The sequence below is a fragment of the Labrus mixtus genome, chromosome 21, assembly GCF_963584025.1.
Source record: "Labrus mixtus chromosome 21, fLabMix1.1, whole genome shotgun sequence".
Lineage (NCBI taxonomy): Eukaryota > Metazoa > Chordata > Actinopteri > Labriformes > Labridae > Labrus > Labrus mixtus.
In genome coordinates this window covers 11,384,585-11,394,403 of record NC_083632.1, presented here as the reverse complement: position 1 = coordinate 11,394,403, position 9,819 = coordinate 11,384,585, and the positions used below count along the sequence as shown (strand labels likewise).

At 41.2% G+C, this 9,819-nt stretch overlaps 1 protein-coding gene across 1 annotated transcript; it reads left to right on the top strand.

Annotated features, from left to right (window-relative positions):
- Positions 1-7,202: 7,202 nt before the first annotated feature.
- On the top strand, positions 7,203-8,575 carry adrb1 (adrenoceptor beta 1). The gene has a single exon (XM_061029080.1). It carries the CDS (start codon positions 7,369-7,371, stop codon positions 8,560-8,562), a length of 1,194 nt encoding a protein of 397 aa, XP_060885063.1. The 5' UTR covers positions 7,203-7,368; the 3' UTR covers positions 8,563-8,575.
- The last annotated feature ends 1,244 nt before the right edge of the window (positions 8,576-9,819 follow it).

The window sequence follows — 9,819 nt, the reverse complement described above, 5'->3', positions numbered from 1 at the left end:
GGATTTATTTGTGGATACATTCTAGCTAATTTGGATTTAGGAAGGTTTAAACTGACGCCAAGAGTGTCGGGCGCACATTGAGGAGGAATGAATTGTTTTCAAAATCCTAGCCCAGTCTCTCTCATCAATTGTTGTTTCTAGGTCTCGCTCCCATGTATTCAATAATATCAGATATGGAAGAGTTATCTAGTTTCGAGATCAGTCCCGGTAATTGCTCCCTTGTCTGCAGGGTTACGAGACATAACGTTATTTATTATATTATTGGGAGGCTTTTGGGGAAATTGTGACAAAGATCCTTTAATATAATGCCTAATCTGTAAATATCTAAAAAAGTGTGAGCCTGGTATATTAAATTTCTTGGATAACTGTTCAAAAGAAGCAAATGTATCATTAATAAAAAGATTACTGAAACTCTTCAGGCCTCTCTCATGCCAAATGTCGAATGACACATCCTGCATTGAAGGTGAGAAGAGATGGTTTAAAGCTATTGGGCTAGAAAGGCACATATCGGGTAGATTTAAATGTTTCCTGAATTGTGAATACATTTTTAGTGTATGACTGATTACAGGGGAGGTGATGGAAGTGACGAACCAACTAGGGCCGGCAAACAAACAGAGCCACAGAGCTTGATCTCCAACTTTACCCAGGTTGGACAATTATTGTCCAAATGATGAGATGTCCAGTAAGATATATACACTGCAAATTCGACGCCCAGTAATAGTATCGAAAATTTTGGCAAGGCCATACCTCCTTCATGTTTCGATCTTTGTAGGTCATTTTTGCGCAGACGAGGCCGTTTGCCATTCCATATGTATGATGATATTACTGAATCCAACCTTTTGAAGAAAGTACCAGGAACAAATACAGGTAAACATTGGAACATATATAGATACTTTGGAAGTACAGTCATTTTTATTGTGTTGACTCTGCCAATAAGCGACAGGAAGAGAGGGGACCAATTAGACATATCTTGTTTTGTTTGTGTTAGCAGTTTTGCAAAGTTATGCTTCTGGAGGTCCGTAAAATTCCTTGTCACCGTGATACCAAGATAATTAAAGCTATCCGATGTTATTTTAAGAGGCAACCTGATGTTCTCCAATAATGCCACATCCAAATTTAGTGGGGAAACCTCGCTTTTATGTAGATTTAGCTTGTAGCCTGATATCTTCCCAAACTGCTCTAATAGGTCTAAGAGTTGAAGGGATCGCGGTTTCTGCATGAGACATGATTTATCACATTTTTAATCGCATGTTTTTTAAATACCATTATTTTGCATTAAAAGTACATTTTAAATTTTTTGTTAACCTGCTTTTATTTTTGAAATATAGTAAGGACCATCCAGAAGATCCTAGGTAGCGACATTTACTTAACCATGGAAAAAGGTAAAGCTCAAAGGAATAGTAAAAGAAATGAAATGTCACAAGGTGGATATTATTTTTGACTCAGCTGTCCAGGACTTTCTTTTTTTAAGTTAAATGAGACGTTCAAAGACAAAGCAGTGTCATTTTTTCCCTTCCCTGTAACTACAAAGGCTTATCCATGATGCGCCTAAAGGACAAAATAGCATGCGATTTAAAAGAAATGCACTCATTTCAGACCTTAATTAATCGCGTTGAACTAGCTAATGCTGACAGTTCAAAGACATTATCAAAAGCCTCTCTAATGAGCTGACACCTTCACTACTTTGGCAAATGCCTCATTACATGTTAGCTTGCCTCAAAGGAGAGACTCATGTTCACAACATGTAGTAAATACCTTTCATTCATCTCATTCCTGTTACCAAGGACAGCACATTATCCTCCATTTTGAAGATCAGCATGGGAGTAAAAACCACTGAACTCAGCTTGGTCTTAAACAAATCAAACACCATATCATTTCAGAGGCAAGTCTTAATATTTAAGAACACTAAGTCCAACACTAGTTTGTGGCTGAAGGTTTACGATTAAGTAAAAACTACCACACCTGAAAAATAAAAAAAACAAAGACACAAGAAAAGTCTAAACCCAATAACAAAGGAATGAAAACTGTAAGAATTGAAAAGTTTTTTTAAACTCGTACTTGTCACTTGATGTCACACACTTATTGTAGAAAGGGTTTAGGGAAGCTGGTTCAAAATGAAAGCTTCTGCATTGGTACACCAATCAAAGTGCGGGGCCAGAATATCGCTTCATCACAGTTTATACTTTTTAAAAATGATTTCTACTTGTAGTGATGAACATAGCATTCAGGTGATTTAAAGCGTAAAGGGGGAAAAAAAACACTCTTTATGGCCACACCAATAAATCTAATAAACAAACTAAACCCTCCCTTAAATGAACAGGAGCATATATTTACACAAATAAACAATCTCAGTCAAACAACGTACCTAATACAGTCAACACTCAGAGAAGTCGTCAACCTGTCATGTCGCTCAGCATGCTGCAGTAAACAAAGGGAGTGAGCATGGCCTGCTGCAGACTTACTCAGGCGTGGCCTCATATGTTCAAGGCAGGAAGTAAGCTGAAAGAGGAAGTGGGATCTACAACTTGAACACTGACTGAAACGTTAATTCGCTCATTTTAGCTAACTCACCTCTGCTTCGATGATGAGATATTTCTTTGCCGTTTACTTCTCGATTAGCAGAAATATTGACCCAGCCACATTGAAAATACGTAAAGCTGTCAGAACTTTGGTGGGTTGTCATCCATGGCGGCTGTTTTAAGGAGAAGGATTCTCCACTAGATCTATGTAAACATCACCAAAGTGAAGTTCTGACTAGGACTTTTCTTTTCTTTTTTAGCAATTTTAGCAATTGAAAGTGTCAAAAACATGCAGTTCATCTATCTTAATCATTTTTTCCAACGTTTGTCAGGTTATGTAATTATGCATCAGTGTTCAGTTCCAGCTTACATCAAAACACTTAACATTACAACAATAACAGACGTGACCAAAACATTAACATAGTAGCACAATAAGGACAGCTCCTGGCCACATGTTAAGATGTATTCAGTTCAGTTTCGAATATTACTAACAAATCATATTTATAAGTCGTTAATGTGTTCAACATTATGTCCACCCCTCATCAGCCAAGCGTGATAAAATCTCATTTTAAAGTCATTACTGGCTCTTCTCTCTCCCTCCACTTGTATCCGTGCCCACTGTCTCATCCCTCTGTCCCCCTTTAGCTGCCCCCCCCTCGCCATCGTTCTACCACCATCATTAACCCTGCTTGATGCTTGTTGCTTGTCTTTGCTGCCAGAGGCCACTCACACACACAAACCCAGCCTCCGATTAATATGTTCCCGCTGAAAAAATCACCGGGGATGACTATTAACTAGAACATTTACAAATTCACAGGTCAGGGCTATAATCAGGTGGTGCCACTTCCCCTGCTTGCTTCCAGTGATGGCCTGTTTAGTCATATGAGGGATTAAAATTAATCTAAATTTAAAAGCGAGCAAAACCTCTGAAGTTAGTAATCAGATAAGAGAAACCACAGGCACATAACTCATTTTAGCAGCATAAAAAGGCTTATATAAGCTTTCTCAAGGGCTTTTTCACACTCTTATGACACTCATATGATGCATGAGACTGACTGGTTCATTGTTTCTGACTCCTAAAAAGTATGAAGAATAAGATGACTGATTTTTGACTGGAGTTATGTTTTGTTTTTAGAAAGGAGTTGCATGGGCTTAAAGTTATAACCACATGCAGGTTTAGGAATGAGGAAAATCACACACTGTAGTTTACAGGTATTTTTTTCTGGATGATTGGGCTGCATTAAGAGATTGTATCTGTGTTAGAGATAAAATATTATTACCCAATCTCCACAGTTTGTGTGAAGGTGGGGAGAATGCTAAAAGCTCAACAAGCCGGAATAAAGGATGAATCGTTTCTCCACTTCACCTGAAAAGGTCACACCAGTTTGTTTACTGCTGTTTCTACGGACTGCTGTTCCTCAACTTTGGCCTTTGACCTGAAGCCTTTGTGTTGACACAAAGAGGTCAAGTCAAGTTGAACCGGCTCCACGTCCCTGTATTCCGGCATGCAAAACTTGCACGCAGATTCTGTATGTGGGAGGTAGCTGCTGTTTGGGTCTTCAAGAGCACTGCTGTTGGAATATTTCTGTGAAAGTGAGGGAGCAATTGCACAAAAATGTGGACATTTGAAGAGGTGCAAAATGCTTTAAATGCAGCCTCCGAGAGAAATCAATACACCAGAAGAGTTGAAAATGTGTTGCAAGGGTTTTTTGAGGTAACAGCTTTTGAAATACATTCAGCACGCTCGAAATCAGTCACTCAAATGACTTAGCGGTATCTATCCCTGCAGGTAGTTGTGGTTCTTTTTGTATAGTTTATAGATTTTTGCAGCTGTGAGGATATTTTAAAGAAAATTATAGCAACATAATAATTTGTTGTAAAGTGTGTACAAACCTCACATTTAATCATTTCCATTTCAACTACTATTTATCCAAGCAGACATCCAGCACTCATATGACGGAAGGAGCCAGGATTATAGAAAAACTCATGTCACAAGACCAAGTTCTCCCGGGGGCAGTCCAACCCCTGTCACCCTGCCGCAGGGTATGTTGTCAGACGAGGCGGCTGATAGCCTGATGCTAAATCAGCCTTTTTTAAAAATGTTGTCCTCACCAAAGATTCTTGTGAGATGCACGTTAGGCATTCGAAATAAATGAGGTTGTGAGAACTAACTGCAGGGCATCAGTAAAGAGGCAAATCATCTTAGATTCTCATAGAAGCTTCAAAAACAGACGTTTAAACATCTCTTTTAAAATATTGATCGTTTCTATTTGGTATTTAGTAATAATAGATATTTGTGATTAGATCTGGTCCTGGTTCTCTGCAGCCCTGTGAGATGAAGTAAGTGGTTGTCCAGACTGAAGAACGAAAGGGAGCTTTCACAATCTGGCCACATAAAGTGCTCTTATTTATGGCTTAAAAACACATGAATGACATGAAAGTATTTGTTTTGTTTTAATTTTAAACCCATAAATGTCATTGCATTATTAAAAACTGGAACACAACTCTATGACAGAGATTGATAACTTTCAGAGTGAAACAAAGCCTGATATTATATAGGCTGTTTGGTCGCTCAGAATCAACAACCTGTTTCCTCCACAAAGTATTTGAAGATTGCTGCAGAAACCCCCTGAAGCTTGGTGTAGAGGCAGTATGATTTCAGCCTCCTGACATGGAGGCAACTCTCCCTGAGGTCTACGTCTGTGTAACGCTACTGTTGACACTGACATAAGCTTTTTTTTTTTTTTCTTTTTACGTTGGGTCATGTCATGACACCGCCTCTGGCGTCAGGTCGTAAGGTTTACGAACAGGCGTGTTTATCAGAACAGAGAGAAAAAACAAAAAACAGAGATGGCAGCGTCATCCGTGTTTGTGTGCACACTGCATGTGCACAATGCTTCCACTTAACTGATCATCAAGATTACTGTCCTTGTGTCCGAGTTTGAAAGTCTTGCATCCGACTCAGAAGGGCTTTTTGAAATTGATTTAGGGATGTAGGCCAGCTGTCTTTTCTACATATTTTTTGTTGAATATATTAAGTCTCTGCATCCACTTCCATGCACCTAATGTTTCTCAGTCTTCCTTAGCGTTCCCTGTTTCTGTTTGTTGACTGATTTGAAGCCCTGAAAATGCTTGTACTCCGTCTTAACCTGTGGTTTCAAGTCACAGTTGATGGATGTAGGCCTCTGAGTCTGGTTCAGCTCATTGCTTCGACCTGTCTAAAGGATGTTTTTTCTTACCACGCTTTTTCTAGTGGATGAATGTAAGGTCAGTGGCTACAACGTAGCAAGGAGTACAGACCTGCCTTTTAATGTTAGGTGTCATGTGAAAGCTTTTGTTGTGATTTGTTGCTCTCGGAAAAAAAATGAAAAGATACATTAGTTGTACAAAGATTTATGACTTGCAGCCGACCCGGCTTTGTTTCTGTAAAATTGCACATAATGAATATTCTGGCTGTTGGTCAACCGTTGATTTCAGAAGTTTCACACAATCCAGCTGTAGATCTGTGGTCTGGTCTGACCTCATGGCCCTGGAATGTATTCTTTGTGATAAAAATATAAAATGGTGGAATAACAAATCTTGTTTGTGATGGCAAGTGATGAAAACTGGGAAATCCCTGTAGTTCTTATTGCCATGGTGGGTTTTTGGATTTCCATATTTGGCTTCAAATGTGCCCAAAGACTGGCAGATCTTAGATATATATTAGACACAAACAGATTCAGGTAGGAGGCTGGATCTGTTCAGCGAGATGATTAACGGAGGGTAGTTATAAACACATCACATAGGTGCAATAATAACAACATTGTTTTTTTTTTAAAGTGGCAAGCTTGCACGCTTACTCCATGAAACACACATATTTAAATATCCCAACATTTTAATAGCACTTTGGTCTTCATCGAGTGAAAAATGGAATCCATCCACAGTGTTTTTTGATTTTGCTCACCAATAAGATGACACACCCTTTTATGACATGCAGAGGTGTGTCTAGAGATGGCCTGGGGTGGAAGGGTCCCTCCGCTATCAGTGCAACATTTGGGCCACCCTTATCTGTAAAGTCTGAACACACTGCGGAAGGTATGGTTAACCATTCAATCCACCCAGGGAGATAAATGTCCACAAACTATCATTCATTTACAATATACAAGAAAAATACAAAGAAAAATCAAACATCACTAGTAGTCTCCCAACGTTTCACAGACAGCGTATAGTATCCAAAGCTCTACATGTACACTGATCAAATGTTTTGTTAAATGAACCTTGTTTCATGATATCAAGTGTTTATCTATATTGTATTTTTTTTAACTAACCTTCTGCTCCGAATAAAAAATCCCTTAACAATACTTAAAATCTGTTTACATCAATCAAACTCTATTGTAGCAGAAATATATATAATTTTTTGATGAGGTAAGGAGAAGTAAAGTAAGGAGAAAGCACATGTCGTGCTTTCATTTTAACACAAGTAGGCGATGTATTTTGATATAGTCGTGTGTCCAAGATGCCAAAGAAAACACATGAAAAACGCTTGTGAAAAATGTATTTCATCTTAAACAAAGTGTTCATGTTTAACGCTTAAATATTTGAAGTCCAGGTGCCGTTTGCCTAATCAGCTTCATTGTTGTTACTTAGCTGAGAGGCGTTGATTGGTCCTGAGGAGCTCTGATGTCATCGCCTGCTTTGATGTCCCGGCCAGTGCAGCAGCTCGCGCAGGCTGAAGCAGAGAAAGAGGAGCTCCAGTTGGAGTTGGAGCGCAACGGGAGAGACCCGTGGCCCTTGCAGTCTGTAAAAAAGGCTGCCTTGCACTTGCCTGGATGAACCCGACCTGGTCCTACACTCAGCGCAGCAGCCCGTCATGGGGGACGGTGGCGCGTCCTCGCAGGTGAACCTCCAGAATGGCTCCGGCAGCGGCGCTTCGGACGCACCAGGCGCCGCTGCGACCGCGTCCGAGCAGTGGATGGCTGGGATGAGCCTGGTTATGGGTTTGATCGTCCTGTTCATTGTTCTTGGGAATATTCTAGTGATCGTAGCCATAGCCAGGACGCAGAGGCTGCAGACGCTCACTAATGTGTTCATCGTGTCTCTGGCCAGCGCGGACCTCATCATGGGGCTGCTTGTGGTGCCGTTTGGCGCCGCTCTCGAGGTGCGCGGCTCGTGGCAGTACGGCTCCTTTTTCTGCGAGTTCTGGATTTCAGTGGACGTCCTCTGCGTCACAGCCAGCATCGAGACCCTGTGCGTTATCGCCATAGACAGATACGTGGCCATCACCTCGCCGTTCCGCTACCAAAGCTTGTTAACCAAAGCTCGCGCAAAAGCGGTGGTGTGCATCGTGTGGGCCATCTCTGCGCTCGTGTCCTTTCTCCCAATCCTCATGCACTGGTCCCGGGACAGCTTGGACACTGCTTGCTACGAGGACCCGGAATGTTGCGACTTCGTCACCAACAGAGCTTATGCCATCTCCTCATCCATCATTTCCTTTTACATTCCTCTTCTGGTCATGATTTTTGTTTACGCCCGCGTGTACAGAGAGGCGCAAAAGCAGCTGAAGAAAATCGACAAGTGCGAGGGCAGGTTTCACAACACTTTGACGGGACAGACCTCCAAGTGCAGGAAGAGGCCGTCAAAAATCCTTGCGCTCAGGGAGCAGAAGGCGCTCAAAACACTTGGCATCATCATGGGGACGTTCACTCTGTGCTGGTTGCCCTTCTTCATTGTCAACGTGGTGCGTGTGTTCAGCGCAGAGGTGGTGGACAAGGACCTTTTCGTGTTCCTAAACTGGTTGGGGTATGTGAACTCAGCGTTCAACCCCATCATTTATTGCCGGAGCCCGGACTTCAGGAAAGCGTTCAAGAGGCTGCTGTGCTGTCCGCGGCAGGCCGACCGCCGGCTGCACATCAGTTCCTGCGATCTGTCCCGGTGCTCCGGCGGGTTCGTCACCGCTCTGGAGCCCGGGACGCTGGGGATGTGGTCTGACTGCGCGGTCTTGGACAACAGTGACAGCAGCCTGGTGGGGGGCGTGAAGCTGTCTCACTCTGAATCCCAGCTGTGAAAAAATAAATAAATCACTTTTTTTTTTTATGCGGATTACAGAAGATAGTGGAGAAAATAAACGGGTGTAGACTCTTTGAGGTGTCTCTTTGGGAAAGGTTTGCGCACGAGCCGCACCTTTGTAGTTTGATGGGTACTATTTGGGTGATGTATGTTTTTAAAAGCCATATTTATCGATAAGAAATCAGGACAACATGAGCAAACCTCTGAATGTAAAAGAGACAATCCAATTTGCAAGAAATATAATTCGATGGAATAATTCAGTAAAATGGGTGCAGGACGTGCGCCCTCGTAGTCTAAACCTTTAATTGTTTGATTGAATCAGATGTTTTATGTTGCACTTTCGGGAGTAATATATTCAAGGGAAATATGTTTCCTTAAAATTAACCCCCAGGCCGCTGTTTCTTTATATAAAAAAAATGACCCATCAGGCGCACCGTAACAGACTGGTCTATTTATTTATAAGCTTTGGACAGGCGCGACTGCACTTAGTCCTGTCCTGCTCACAATGTGTTTCACCGTTTTACCTCACGGCCATCGACAAGTGCAATTTGTACGGCAGGTATTTGTTTATATTAAACATTGATGTAAATAGAAATGTATTTATTCCACGCTGCCCTTTTACAATTAAGAAAGTGCGCGTGGGCTGTTTCCCCACGCCCTTCGTACATATTAGAATAAGTGGAGTTTAGTACAGAAGTGAGGAATTTGAGCCTCTCTCTTTGTCCTTTAAGCTTTGCATACTGTTGTCAGGTGGTGTGTTTACTCCTGTGAAATAAAAGGAAGTTCCATTGTTAACTGTTCGAGCTTTATTTGGATTATTAATGATTTACATCGATTGAGAAGTATGTTTCTCCCTCTTTATGGAGGACCCTTCGTTCACCATCAATAATGTGGGTTGAAAATTCCACCACAGGTAAACAACCGCTTTACATGATTGTGCCATTTGCTGTGAAGTTAAAAGCCTGTGTGATTGTTGGACTACTGAGAACAGCTGGAATGTCTGATTGGCCCCTGTGGAGAGATGAGTCACAAAAGGCAGATTTTTGAACCTTGGGTTTCATACTCATTTATGCACAGTCTATTACTGTGATCTAAGTTGTTACATATTGGATCTATTTTCAGCTGTGCTTGGAAAGAGGCGTTTGATCTGCAATTTTAGTCCAAAAATACTGAAACAAATATGCTATTATCGTTAGTTTCAGACTAAAAGCATTTACTCAATTACAGGGAAAACATATTTGTATCATTAAAAATG